The following is a 14,376-nucleotide window of genomic DNA, read 5'->3' on the forward strand; positions in this document are numbered from 1 at the left end:
TCTGCAGCTCAGGTCACTTTACGCTGATGCAGACGAGTTTAGAGACTATGTCTATTTTAGACTGAGGCCAGTCACCTATACTTCTTTGATGTACCGGTCTATTGAAGGAGTGTTTAACCCTGCAGCCACTGGTTTGATCTGTTGTTATCAGAGATACTAGTCTACGACTGTTTGTTCCTTCCTCTTGCTGTTTTCTTGCTAGTCATGAGTCAGTTTGAGGTCATGTGATTAGAATTTAATCAGGTTCTCTAATGATGCCCGTTAGCCAAAGCCCAGAGTCATCCGACCCGTGTTCAACCAGGTCAGGAGGACAAATGTCATGTGTTGACCCATGTGAAGCAGTGACGGGGTTTAGATATGAAAGACAATTTTTGTATATCGTCCAAGTGGCACAAATGTGCCTTCATTGACTTTAAAATCAATCCAGAATATGATACCTGCTATCCTTAGACCCTCAATAAAAGAGGCGAGATCCCACTTTCAGGACAGACAGACATGCAATAGATGTTGTATGTACTGAGAAGTGAAAAAGAGGAAAACTGATGTTGATGAAAGTGAAACACAGGATTAGAAACCCAGACATAAAATACTTCTTTCATACCATCTTACTAATATTGACTGATGACATTATTTCTCAAAACTGACTTTATATACGGTGCTTGGAGTCTAAATGCCATACGCACTTTGTCTTTAGTGATGCATCATCATTACTGCAGCTCAAGGAGCAAGTCAACAGCAGCCCGGATGAGCACAAGTATGGTGAAGCCACCGAATCCACAAAAACCTACACTATTATGCATCTATCTTCACCGTATCCCCACTTCCTTGGTCATTCAGTCTGTTTACCATTTCCCTTCAGTTTATGAGTAAAAATGTATCATTTTATTCCAGTGGCTACAAATTGAAATGCCAAAGGTTTCATTTCAACCAGAGCCACTTCTCGATCTGTGTGGGAGAACTGGGTAAGGTAGTGCTGTTTTATACATGATAAGCACTTCAGCCAGACACTGAATTCCTACTTATTAAACCAAAAGGAAAATAAAGTATCCTTGAAGGATATGATGTCTTAGTGTGGGACATGCTGAACTAGGAAGTTTCTAGGAAGTAAAAAGTTAGGATTAAGAGTATGATGTCTATGCTGAATCCAGGCTCAAAGCAACGTGACCCAATCTCCTGCCACTGATCTGCAGCTGTCGGCCAATCGCGGCTCTGAATTTCCATGAAGTGATTATTCTTCACAATGTCAGTATTGTTTAACAGTCTCTTGGCAAAAATTATAAAACACGAAAAAACAATAAACCTCTTTTCACTAATCAGGCACACACTTGCACATTTAGTCAGGCTACTGTGTGCGTATGCACGGGTAAAAAAAAAAAAAAAAACTGGGCTACAGTCAGTATGTCTAAATTATAGTAGAGATTCAGGCTTCCTCGAGGACAGTACTGAATATAATGGTGTAATAGTGGGGTAGTACTCCTGTGGGTTCAAATGGAGGTCCTGTCTATCTACACATGCATACAATATTCAAAGTTTCTGCAGCTGTATCTCTCAGTAATGTAGTATCTAGCAAGAGACAGAGACATTTTGATAAAAATCTTCAATGTGGATACGATAAAAAAGGTCAATGATGGTGTGAATGACTAAGCAGCAGCGGAGGAAGAAACAGAAAACGTCACTCCTCCTTTTATGTGAAATGTAAGGAGGGAGATGAGACTGATGTCAGGGCAAGGGATAAAGATTGGAGAGAGAGAGAGAGAGAGAGAGATGAGAAGGAAAATAATGACGAGAACAGAAATAGACGGAGGAGATAAAAAGACGAGGGAGGAGTGAATCTGATTGGAAAGAGCAAGGAAGAAAAAAAAGCACGTGAGAGAGAATAGAAAAACAGAGAGAGCTATGTCATCATGCCTCACTGTGCAAGTCATCTAACATCTGCCTGATGCATTCACTGTCCCCGACTCACCCCTAAACACCCATACACACAATCCCTACATGAGCTGTGAGCATAAAGTGCCTTTCCATGAGTCAACACACACACCCTGTTTCCAATTAAGCTACACTATAATTATTTATGAACTACACTAAACATGCTTATCAAGACACACTCGCACAGATCCATGCAGTGTGATGCAATCCCAGACACACACTCTCAGCAGTTCCTAAAGCACCTTTCACTCTCTGCCTCTCAGCTCTCTTTATTTAGAAGAAGGTGCCAAAACACTTCAGCATCTTCAGCTCCCTGACTTGCACACACACACTCAAAAGTCTGGGTTCAGGATTACACTTACTTCTGTTTTTTTCTAAATAAACACAGGGAGTGGGAAGGAGAAAGGTCAGTCAACTAAACTATTAGTGCACATATCCGAGGAGATTTATGTGTGTGTGATAAAATGTTTCACTCCCATGGGTGGAAGGTCTAGACTACATGCGGTATTTTTAAAATTGTATTTGAATGACACGCACTGGACACTACTTTGAAAGATCATTTTGTTTGTCACACTTTCAACTATTTGGCATTTGTCTCTCACATATTTGTCTCTCTTGTCATGTGACACTTTAGCCCTGCAAATTTTGTAAAGGCAGTGTGGCCTGACCTTCGTATTCAACATTAGGGGAAACCCTGGTGCACACACACACCCACATATATTACACGGAAGGAAGTACAAGGATGTTTTGCATATGAGGAAGTGTCAGCTTCTCCGTCTCCCTTCCTTTGTTGCTCACAGCTGGGTACTGACACATGACAAAGAGACGGATGGAGTGAGACAGAACCCGAGTATGAACTGAGGCAGTGGACTGAGTGTGTTACAGTGAGACAATGAGCAATAAAGCGGATGAAAAAGAGATTCCCTCTGCGCCTTCTTTTTATCCTCTGTCATCTCCGGATTATCTGACATCAGAGCTGAACACCGGGCGACCTCGGCCCCTCGGCATTTTCCTGTCCCATCAATCACAAATCCAACCGGCTGGGCTTCAGGGTCTTTACATATCTGAACTGCACATCTTGCGTGCATGTGTTCAAGCATGAGTATGTGTAATGTGTGTAAAACGTTTAGCTATTAGAGATTAGTGCACTCTTACTTTGACACCAAGTCCTAAAATTTCTCTTGGATAACCTTTATCCCTGCAGCTTACATGGCTAAAACTTTTTTTTGTTCATGGTGAGTAGTAGAGTCTTAAATTGAGGCGTAACATTCCCCATTTTGCAGCTGGATTTATGAGAGAAGAACAGCTTTATGAGTGATGTTATCATGATGATTGATAGCTCATCTGCACAGGCCTACGAGCCATTACCAACAACTGTATATGGGCTGATGGAGACTTTCCATCCTGACTACAGCAGAAAAAAAAGAGTAATTCCAGTTATAAATTGTCTTTTCAGGTGGTTCATAAACGACTCCGTCTACAAAAACATCTGCCCGTCTGTCTGTCACATTAAAAACACAGGAAAAAACATTTCCAAGTGTTTTTTTTTTTTTAAATGTTTTAAACAGTTGAGCTCATCTGCAGCTCAGCTCAGCCAAATGAATAAGTTAACAATCCCCAGGGCTCACACAGCCAAACCCCCATTGCATACGCACTTGAACTCATATACAGACTCACTGCACATTTACATGCACGTAGGCATCAGCTAAAATGCTAATAAGGAAAAGGAACTGAGTGAATTATTTGTAGCCACCATTTAAAACATTTACGAGAAAATGTTTAAACTGCAGTTAAAACGCAGTTTCCATTCCTTTTTCCGAGTGTGTGCGTGTGTGTGTGTGTTTTAGAGGGGTGGCTAATACTACTTTATAGCAACTTCAGAATCAATCAGCAGGGAGAACCAGCCTTTGTCGAAAGGCTTGACACAGCTGCAGTTTGCTGTTTTGTCAGGGAAATCTGAACCTCTGGAAAGTCGAACCGTTTCACCTCAGCTCTGCTGCCCTGGAGTAATATGTGGATATTTATCTTTCAGTTAAATACATAATGCTGCTTTTACTCTCTTCTATACATGTGTACTAGTATATATCATCTTCAACTCAAAATATTTACATGTACCATTTCGCCAACTCTGGTGTCACTTGACCCTAGAGACTATGCAGCATGTTATAGGCTTATGCTCATAACTAATATCTTCTTTGGAAAAGCAAGTCTTGTTTGTTAAGGCTCATACTCTGATGAAGTGCAACAGAGCACCGTTTGTTCAGTGAAACCGCCTTTGGGACATAACACCATCTTTAAATGTCTGAATCGCGACAAATATCCAACCTCCTGTTCTCCTTCATTTTGTGCCTCCGTTACCTCCAACATGATCTTTTCTCCCTCTTACTGGCCTTTTACCGGCACATAGGCAAATTTTCAGGCCAGCGCCAGGTTAAATGGGTCACCGTTCTAAACAAACTGCTGCAATGCTAAAATTGGACACGGTGAGCCATATTTATTAGCCCTGTTAGATGTGACTCATTTTGTCTATGTCAAGAGACTACAGTGACATGACTTAGCAAGTTGAAATGTCAATGTGCCGCTGTGAGGCAGCAACAGAAAGTATGAAGTTGTCTAAAACAATAAAATCTACAACTGGTGCAATGCTTGCAGAAGCCAGAAGAGTCCTGCCTTAAGGCACTGATTGAGCGACAATTATTGAAGGAGAGCCTTGAAACCCCCAAAGCATGCGTGTGTCCTTGTATGTGTGTGTTTGTGGGGAGGGGGCTAATCCGCCTTGTGTTGCCGTTGAGAGAAATTTCAAGGTCTTTGAATGCTAGTGGAGCTAAGAGCCTAAGGTCATGCACACACAGATTTGGGGTCCCCTCTTCTTTTCGTCCCGAGTTTCTATGCTCTGCTCCTCTCCCTCCCCCTCCTCCCTTTTCATTTCTTTTGTCTTTTCTCTTCCACTTTTTCCTCCCTCCTCCCAATGTTTTCCATTTCTCTATTCTCTCCCTCCAAGAGCACCTCCCTCTTCCTCATACTCCTGCTCCCAAACTTTCCTGCTAATTTCATCCTCTTCCTCCTCATCTTCTCCTCCATCTGTCCTTTAAAAGTTCTCCAAAATTGAATTTTAGTGTTTTTGCAATTTATCTGAATCTAATCCTCCTTTTTCACTCTTCACTTCTCTGTCATACCCCCTGAAGGAAAGGCAGTTGAACGCTGGACAGGCTCCTAGTGATTGCTTTAGACACAACACTGAGGAACTTTGACCTTCACCCCTCCTTTCTCCATCCTCCATCTCTGCCCTGTTAAGTTACTTAATTTCTCTGCTTTCACTCCATATGTTCTCCTTTCTTTTACCTCTTCTCACTACCTTGTAGCTGACTCACACTCTTAACTTTGTCTCTGTTTCATGGACTATGTGTTGATTGTGTGCTTCATCCTAACAGCTCACTGCTGTTTCCTCATTTCAGGCTGAGGCCAAGTCGGTTTGTCTGTCAAACCAGTGCCAAACCAAAAGATGTTCAATGTATAGTGGCTTAACATCAAAAAAGTAACACGGGACGAGCAAACGTTTGACGTCTTTCCATCATAAAAAACATCGCTAACCACTTTCACTATTTCATGGGCTGTGGTTCATAGTGTCGTCAATTAAAGCTAATTTGTAACTGAATATGTAACATTTAAAACTGATCCCTCTTTTTTCATTTTCTCTAATTCCAGGAGAACTACGTCAGCCTCTTCTTCCCCATCCATCATCTGACATTCAGCCTAACAAGGCACCTCAAGATAAGCTACTGGGTGACCTTCCTTCTCGGCACTCCATCTATTCAGAAAATATCATCAATAAAGCTTAGCAAGCAAACTCCATCTCCTCCATGTTCCCTCCACCTCATCCTCCTTTCATCCATCTATGGATTCTCCTGGAAACAGAAGGTAACCTGCTTTCGATCAGATGCTAAAGACGCCCCAAACACATACGCACATTTGGACGTACAGAAAACCGACAAGTTCCAGATGATCCTGACTCCCACAGATCTCCAATTCCCGTGCCCACCCAGTGAGTGAATGTGATTGGTTGTGTGTGTGTGCGCATGTGTGTGTGTGAGTGTGTAACTTTACTCCCACCATTCTGCCCCATGTCAGCAGTTGCTCAGTCATCTTTGACATACACACACACACAGGATTATAGTCAGGCTCTATAGAAGAGTACTTGTCTCTGCATGCATATAGCCCAGTCACCACAGGCCCTCAATACTCTTATATAACACATGCAGTATATTATGTTTAATGGAAGGTTTCACTCCAGTAATCTGGGGTATGTTAAATAATCCACTTGTATTAAAGCATCTCATGTGTCAGCCAGGTTATTCTGAGTATTTACTCAAATGTCTTTCTAAAATCGTAATGAAAATATATATGACTTCTGAATGTGACCTGGTTGTGACCCTTTTGACCCCGCTGATTCTTGGCAGTGGGGCTTCCTCTTTTTAACAAGCAAGAGTGAATGAGAGAGGCAAGTGTGACAGAGCTTGACAGAGGCTAGATGTTTGTTTTCTGATAAACAAGCCGGCGTTTCCTAGACGCAAGGCATCAGGCGAAGCTGATTTTAGCTCCTGGGATTCAGGGAGACTCAATGAGCATCTTGTGATGGAGATGACAGGAAAAAACACAAGCGCGCTCCCACAGGATATAACCGCACACTGAGAAACATAAAACACGTGCAGAGAAAACATTTGATTACACTGTCTCACCTTGTTTGACTTTTGACTTATTAGTAATTAAAGGGCGCGACCTAGCATGTTAGTCAAAAAATATTTATTTTCTACTTTATTTCTGACATATTTCACTTTACTCTCAGTAAGTGCCCCGTATCATTCTGCAGAATAACAAAATTTTAAATATAATTTTGATAATCTTGTACATTTGCTTCTCTGGCACAATAACAAGTATTTCATCAGGGCAAACAGTTCCACGTGAGTCCACATCGCTGTGTTCTTCTTTGGCTCAGTCAGTGCCCTGAATGTCATATGACTGGCTCAGTCTGTTATTCTACATCTCCAAACACTTCTGGCTCTGTGCCTACTCATCAACAAGACGAGGTGCAAAGACGCTCAATTTTTTTCTTCCGTCAGCCTCATCTCTCCCGCCAACAGACATCTCTTCTAAACCTCACACTTTGTCTTTCTGTCTTTCTTTCTCACTCTCTCTCTCTCTCTCTGACACACACACACACACTGCAGAAGTTGCATCAGTGCACTATAATGTAGCAACAGCATCCTGTGGTGAACTGTGTGCCATCCTGTCTCATGTTTCACTCTGTGTACAAGATGCAGCCTCTTTTTTTTCTTAAGCTTTATGTATCTGCAGACTGAAAGTGGAAGCTTTGATTGGGAGCTGGCCAGTGCTACCGGTGCTCGTTATAGCAAAGGAGGAGCTATACTGGAGCAGCTAGGAAGTAATCTGACCTGCTCAAGGGCACCATAACCAGGACAAGTAGGTGAGAGAGGCAAGAGCGTTATTGGTTCACTTTCAGTACCCTCAATTTCCCACACAGTCTGGGGATTCGTTGAGGAAGTCTCTAATCATAGGCTAACTTTTCTAACCTTTGAGAATATGTCCTACAAATTCATCCTACATTCTACAGAAGCAGGCAGGTTTATTGTGGTTTGACTACCGGTATATTACAGCAATCAGGTAATCAAACCCACTCGTTCACAGTTCTATTTAGGCCCCAATTGTTCTGTATCGTCTCCCTCATATACGACTTGTGGTAGCACCACAGCATCCGTTCACACATGTTAAGGAGTCAACGGTTAATACCAGATTGCCAGGATGAAGCAAAACTATGAGTCATTATGAAAGACATGAGTGTGTTACAGTGACAGGCAGGAGTTACACCATACCTTCCGAGTTTGTCAGCTTTTTCTGTCAGTCTGTCATGCAAAATCAAACAAACCAAGAAGATTTTGACAAAACTTCCCAAGGAGCTGCTAGAGGTACAGGCACAAGCAAGTTTATAAGCATGAATTACATAACTGTTGCTGCTTTAAATAACACACAGACACCTTGTTGATAAGAACGTCTAAATAAAATGTTCTCCCACAGTTGTACTTCAGGACTAGTCATGTTTTATCTAAAATACATTCAGCCAGGATGTAATCTGCACCAGTATCTCAATCAGATATCTCTCTCTGATCTCATTTCACAAACATTTATACTAGGAAAGCATCCGAGTGAGCAGGAAGTTCTCACATGTCAGTAACCTCAAAGATCTCATGGCAAAAATAGTAAAAAGAAGAGGTTAATTTCAGCACCTAGAGGAAATTTGAATGACAGTGAAAATGACACCTCAGGGATGAACGCCACCACAAAATAACATTTAATTAAAGACCTGGGGAGATAAACAGGAAGACACAGAGAATAGACACTGGGGAGGTGACGGTTTTATAAATCTAGACTCACCTGGAGCTCACACCACGCCACTTCCACAGTAGTCTCTGTATCCAGACCCTTGTACACAGTCTTAAAGGACCCTCTTCCAATCTCGATGTCAAATTTGAGGAAGCGTCCATCTGGTGAAGTCCCCACAGCTTTTGTCTCCACCTCCTCTATATCCTCTTGCACTCGTTTCTCAGCCTCCCTCTGCTCTGCCCGTGCTTTTGCTAGCTCCCTCTCCTCCTCCGTCTCCCTTTCTTTCTCCTCACTCGGACTACTAACGCTACCCTCGTCCACGCGTTCTGATGCTTTTATGTCTTTCGCCACCTGTTGTGTGCTCTCTGACCCTCTCGGACGCAATATGATTTCCGGCTGTTTGTCTACTGTTTTGTTGGTAACATCCAATACTGTCGGGCTGGGTTCTTTTACTGTCCCATCTGCACTATGTTCAACACTGCTACCAGTGGGAACAGCAACCGTGATACTGCCCTCCACTAAATCTTCCTCAGCATTTTCTACATGCCCCTCTGCAACTGCCCCACCAAGTCCAAGACCAGGCTGAAGGGTTGACGTTTGCACGTAGGGAGCTCTTGGGACCTCCGCACCTTCGACCTCTTGTGCCCCAGGTCCAGGACCAGAGGGCTGCAGAGGGAAGAAGATGGGACATCCTTCACAGTCTGGGGGTGAGGTGAGTATCACAGCTGCTTTGCTGGGCAGGTCCAAAGCTGTGGCATTGGAGTCACAAATGACACTCCGGCGGAAGAAACGGTGCTCGGCTGTTTTAGAGTCTCTATCCATCGTGTGGCGCCTACGTTGAACCTCAGGGTGTCCACTGAGCTTCTCCACCACCTGCGAGTCTGAACTGGCAGAACCGTTCACATTTTTGTGGGGGGTCTGGGGTGATGGACAGGGAGAGGCGGAGGGAGGAGGGGAGGCCGGGGCAATGAATATCACCGTTTTGGTGCTGCTATTGCTTTCAGACATTCCTCCCCGAGGCTCAGACCACAAAAGAGAAATTCTGGATGTATAAATAAAGACTTATTTCATGTGAGTAATCGGACCAACCTATGTTTAAAGGGTGAGTATGCAGGCTCTCCAACCTTTGAAAAACTCCAGGAAATACAAAGGGGACGGGAGTGCAGTAAATAAATGGATAAAATTAACTGAATGCAGCAATTTTCATTGTCAATTTCCTTTCTTCTTTTTTTTCAAATCAAGGATTTATTAACTCTACTTCCTCTTTGCCACTGTTTCAACAAGACAACCAACAGTTCCTACAAGACCCTTCTGTACAGGGCTCAGGGAAGCCCCAAGAAAGAGGATGGGGCTTTTGCTTAAAGATTGGCGAGGGAAGGGATGAAAGGCAGTCAGATGAGGGGGGGTGCAAGCACTGCAATGAGGTGACAAACGTCAAATTAACACCTGAATCCATCCTGATGCCAACATCCAGAGAGGGACGACCATGACATGGAAGGACTGGAGATCTAACAGACCAGTATGGCCACCCAAAGGCTGGTAAGTCAAAATATGTTTGGAATCCAATCTGTTACAGCTTGACCTGGAGGTCTGTGAACAGGCTGAAGCCCTCACAGCCCGTTGAAGATAGGACTCCCTGTAGAAGTTGCTGACACGTCCGGTGAGGCCAGACAGAAGGCTAGGTAGGCCTAGCCTGGCCAAGCCTGGCCCAGCTTGATCCGCTTCGGCTCTTGTCACTGGGAATAAAAAAAGAGAAAGAAGAAAGCTGTAAGATGAAGCTATATTTTCTTTATACATCTAAAAAAAAATTCTCCATCTGCTTTCACTTAACTGACCCAACCAATGTCAAGGGACCCCTACATGATGCCTGGTTCCCTGCCAGAGTAGCTGGTAGAACATATAAGGTGCCAGATACCCTAACATTTTACCACCATTTGGCTAGTGATGAGTGGTATGAGTGACAGATGCAGGGTGGGAAATGAACACCATTCAAATGCTGCCACGATTTTGGTAGCGTTTGACAAAACTCCAACCACTAAGCGCAGATCAAACCCTTATTTCGTCAACAATTTAGTTGGTAAAACTGTGAAACTAGGTCAGCACAAGAAAAAAAAACAAGGTTTCAGAGTAGAAAACAGGTTCCAGTTTCTGGACTCCTGCACTCTTGGTTTGGGATTTATCAGAGAACATTTGACTTGGGCACAAACCTCATTAACAAGTACGAGCTCTGCATCCCATCCCCAATCTTACCCTCCCAATTTGCCCCCGTCTAGTTAATGCAGTGGAGTGATGCAGTGGAGTGTGAGTCTAATTGCTCCACGTTCCAAATTTAGCCCAAAGTCACCACAGCCCGGGTGACCTCAAGGTTAGGCTACTCTGTGGCAATTCAGCAGCTTAGCGTTAGAGGGGAGGGGGGCACTCAGAGTGACAGAGATAGAACCACTGCACAGATACTAAATACATATCTGAGGAGAGCGTTACAAGTGCATCACTCTGTTAGAGAGGACATGCAAGTTGCCTCACATACAATCCTACAGATAAATTGGCTTATCGTGAAAATGACACAGAGGCACAGCAGCTGAGAGAGAAATCATTCACGGTACATTAATTCTTCTTTTAAACAAGTTTCATCGGCAGAGAAACATGCAGGATGGTTGTCACTTTTTCATTTTAAAAAGGTTCTTCAATTAAATCCCCTCTGAATGGGGATTTAAACTGTACCGGGTGAAATTGAACATACTATAAGTGTGTCGGCAAGAGTTAAGTTTGCCCCAACTGTTAGTGACCATACACAACACCAGAGAATAATTTAACCCCACAGGCTACTGTATGTTGTCCCAATTAGGGGAAATGAGTGCAGGATTAGCACTGCAGAGGTCACAGTAGGTATGTGCCTTAGGGCCACCAAGCAGAACGCTTGTTTCTACCTTTCCTTCAATAAAAATCAGTCCTGTGCTGCTTCATCAATTGTATAACGGTACAATCTCTGATGATTACCAAGCCCAGGCACCATTTTGCATTTAATGGCACTTGGCTGCCCTCGAGGTTAAGAGTCACTGAGTCAACCAGATGTCTCAGGTTCCAGCACTGGTGTTGACTGCAGTGAATTCCCCTGCACAATCAATTGGGTAATAAAATCAAGACTATACGATGACACAAACTGAGAAGACCAGACTGATGACTTATGTATGAGGCAGCTATTTTTCAATGAAGTGGGCGTGTTTCATCAAAGTCACAAAACAATCATTCAAAGTAGACAACTGCACACTCCCAGTGTGACCAGTGTGGCCTGTATATGGATATATCATGCTGTTTATCATTTATAATTTGGGGTAAATCTAAATTTAAATGATCCCATGGGGATGGACTGTGGTGAAATTCATTAAAAGCTTCACTGTGAAAACATCTGCCTTTTTGTTGTTGTTGCTTATTGAAGAAAGATGTTTTTATTGGGATTTCACAACGGCTACGGGGTGTTGTTAGGGCAGCCAGAAAAACTGAACAGAAATTTTTAATTGTCATTCAAATGTATCATCGCAGCAATAAAAAGACAGAGCCGTTTAAAGTGCGCAACATTGATACAAATTTAAATTTGAACTGTAACCGATTAGCGCGTGACAGGTAAGCTCTTGATTAACACAGGTGTGCTGCCTCGGACCAATTAAAGCTTTTCTAACTGACACTGTATCACGCAAACATTTAAATGTATTCATTTTAATCGTTTATTACTTTTAATGCATTTTTATTAATGTATTTTTGTTTTGGTGAGTGTTACAATATAATGCACATATAAACATTCAAGCATGGCCAGGCAAATAGAAGTAATAGGCTAGTGTTAAGACACAAAGCATCAAAAAATATCATTAAAACGTAAAATATTTGTCGTTAAGTTTGGCTCATTTAAATCTAATGAAAATAAAGATGTCCATCCTGTTCAAATGAGCACAGGAGCAATTAAAACTCCCGGGCATGAGTGGTTATAGGTGTTAATATTGGTATAGGTTAACTTGTGGCTAAATGTATGTTGAGGCGGTGTTGGAATATGAAACATGCATTTGGTTATAAGTTGCGAACAGTGTTGGAAAGGGTGCACATTGACGCTAAATGTCTTGAACAGTCGTCTTTGTGAGTGTGGGGTTCACTGCTCGCCTGCCTGTTGAGGAACTCCACAAAAACGAGGCAATGCAGCTAAGTTTACCCACAGGCAAAGAGCAAGACACAGGCAACAACCAGTCACGACTTGGAGGAAGAATTATAATAAGACAAAAAAAAATGCAATTACCTCTTACATTGGTGTTGGTTGTGTTGGTACCGTAGAAATATAAAAGGTAAAAACTTGATTTAAAAGCCTTTAACTCCTCTGCAGAGGGGGTCCGCTCCGACACACAGCACTAATGTCAGTATAGTGCGTCACATTAAAGCCACAGTTGGTTGCCGAAAACCTCCAGAAATGAAGCTATTTACAAAAGCATAACTTAGCTACAACGTTATCCCTCTTAAAAAATTAAAAAAATTAAAAAAAAAAAAGGTCCGAGAGCGGCGAAGCGGTGAGCGGTACGTGCAGCGAGCCACAGCCGACAGACTGACACCTCCCAGAGGGCAGAGAAGCCAAGTTCGCTCGCTGCTGTCGCGGCAGCTCTGGTACTTCTTTCTGTCTGTGTCTGTGTTGTCTGTGTCCGGGTCTGCAACTGCAACCAAAAAAACGGCAACAGTCTCTACTCAAAGATGCTAAATCCTCATCCGTATCAACATCCAACCCGCTCCAGTAACCGCCTCTTTGGCTTGTGTGGCGCAATAAATCCGCTGTGATCCACAGTTATTCCCCCGTTTTCAAGCCATCGGACGGCGGATCCGTCTGCTCTGCGCTCTTCTCTGGCGATGACTCGACAAGGCGACGGCAGGGCTTTCACACAGACGTGCCGCGTCAAGCCGACCACCACTAACCCGGATGATACAGGAAGAGAGGTGGTTTTTTGAAAATAAAACACCCTCATGTGTGCTTATTGTGAAACGACCATTAGGTAATAATAAGCCCACATAATTTAATCTAGTGAAAAGGGGCTACATAATCTGAGTATTTGTGAGTACATCCTGCAGCTCTCACGCTATTTACTCGCTCCACACTTCATATTTGTCCTGTGGCAAAGGACAGCAGTCTGCATCTGTTTGATCTGACAGAGATCCAGCTGTGTCCCTGCTGTGTCCAATCCAGACAGGACAGGAAACATCTCTCACCTTTGTTTTTCTGGTGTGCTGCAGAGAGTTGAAACGCTCAACCTTTCACACATGTTTTGCATTATTGCATGTTTAGATAATATATAAATAACTGGTCTTCTTGACTCCTTGTTTACTTACTTTTTCTATAATTGCATGAGGGAAACCATATATATATAATAAATAAGATAAGATGAGATAAATACATATTACTTACTTTTTCTATAATTGCATGAGGGAAACTATATATATATATATAATAAGATAAATACATATTACTTAATAAATTAACACATAATAATAAATAAACATGTTGTCAAGTGGAAGCCAAACAGAATGAAACTGTACCACTGGAAGAAAAAAAAAAATGCTGCAAAATGTTCGCTAATAAGAATTTTATGTTGACAGGTCAAACCGGAAGTACTCTTGTTTATTCTGGAGGTGTTGACGCCAGAGGTAAACTCCAGTATCCCGGGCTCGTCAACAGCTGCAGCGTGAGCCAGCACATGTCGTTCATCATGTGCTTAATCTATTTGTTTGATGTTTGGTGCATCCATACTCAACATGACTGACTGATGCATGTTGACCTCTCTCTCTCTCTCTCTCTCTCTCTCTCTCTCTCTCTCTCTCCCTCTCTCTCTCTCTCTCTCTCAGTGTGTGTGTGTGTGTGTGCGTGCGTGCGTGTAAGTGTGACCTTGCCCACTTTGACGCCCGCGTCATCACTTTCATCACACCTCATGAAACCATGACATATTTCTTCATATATGTGCTCAGAAATGAATTGTTATATATCAATATCAACAATTGCTGATATTGGATTACGCTAATTTATTACTGTAG

General features: G+C 42.7%; 1 protein-coding gene across 12 annotated transcripts in view; it reads right to left on the reverse strand.

Annotated features, from left to right (window-relative positions):
- Positions 1-13,242, reverse strand: part of wnk1b (WNK lysine deficient protein kinase 1b) — an 86,286-nt gene extending 73,044 nt beyond the window's left edge. For 9 of the 12 annotated variants that reach the window (XM_027272315.1, XM_027272314.1, XM_027272308.1 and 6 more), the window contains exons 1-2: positions 12,605-13,239; positions 8,374-10,058 (exon numbers count right to left, since the gene is read on the reverse strand). In XM_027272315.1, the coding sequence (XP_027128116.1) occupies positions 8,374-9,330 (957 nt within the window). In that variant the 5' untranslated portion in view covers positions 9,331-10,058; positions 12,605-13,239. Of the gene's footprint in view, positions 1-8,373; positions 10,059-12,604 lie in introns of all 12 variants that reach the window. The other 3 variants (XM_027272319.1, XM_027272318.1, XM_027272317.1) reach the window with 2 other exon arrangements.
- Between the last annotated feature and the right edge of the window lie 1,134 nt (positions 13,243-14,376).

This window comes from Larimichthys crocea, chromosome XX (genome assembly GCF_000972845.2).
Source record: "Larimichthys crocea isolate SSNF chromosome XX, L_crocea_2.0, whole genome shotgun sequence".
In the NCBI taxonomy this organism is placed as follows: Eukaryota; Metazoa; Chordata; class Actinopteri; family Sciaenidae; genus Larimichthys; species Larimichthys crocea.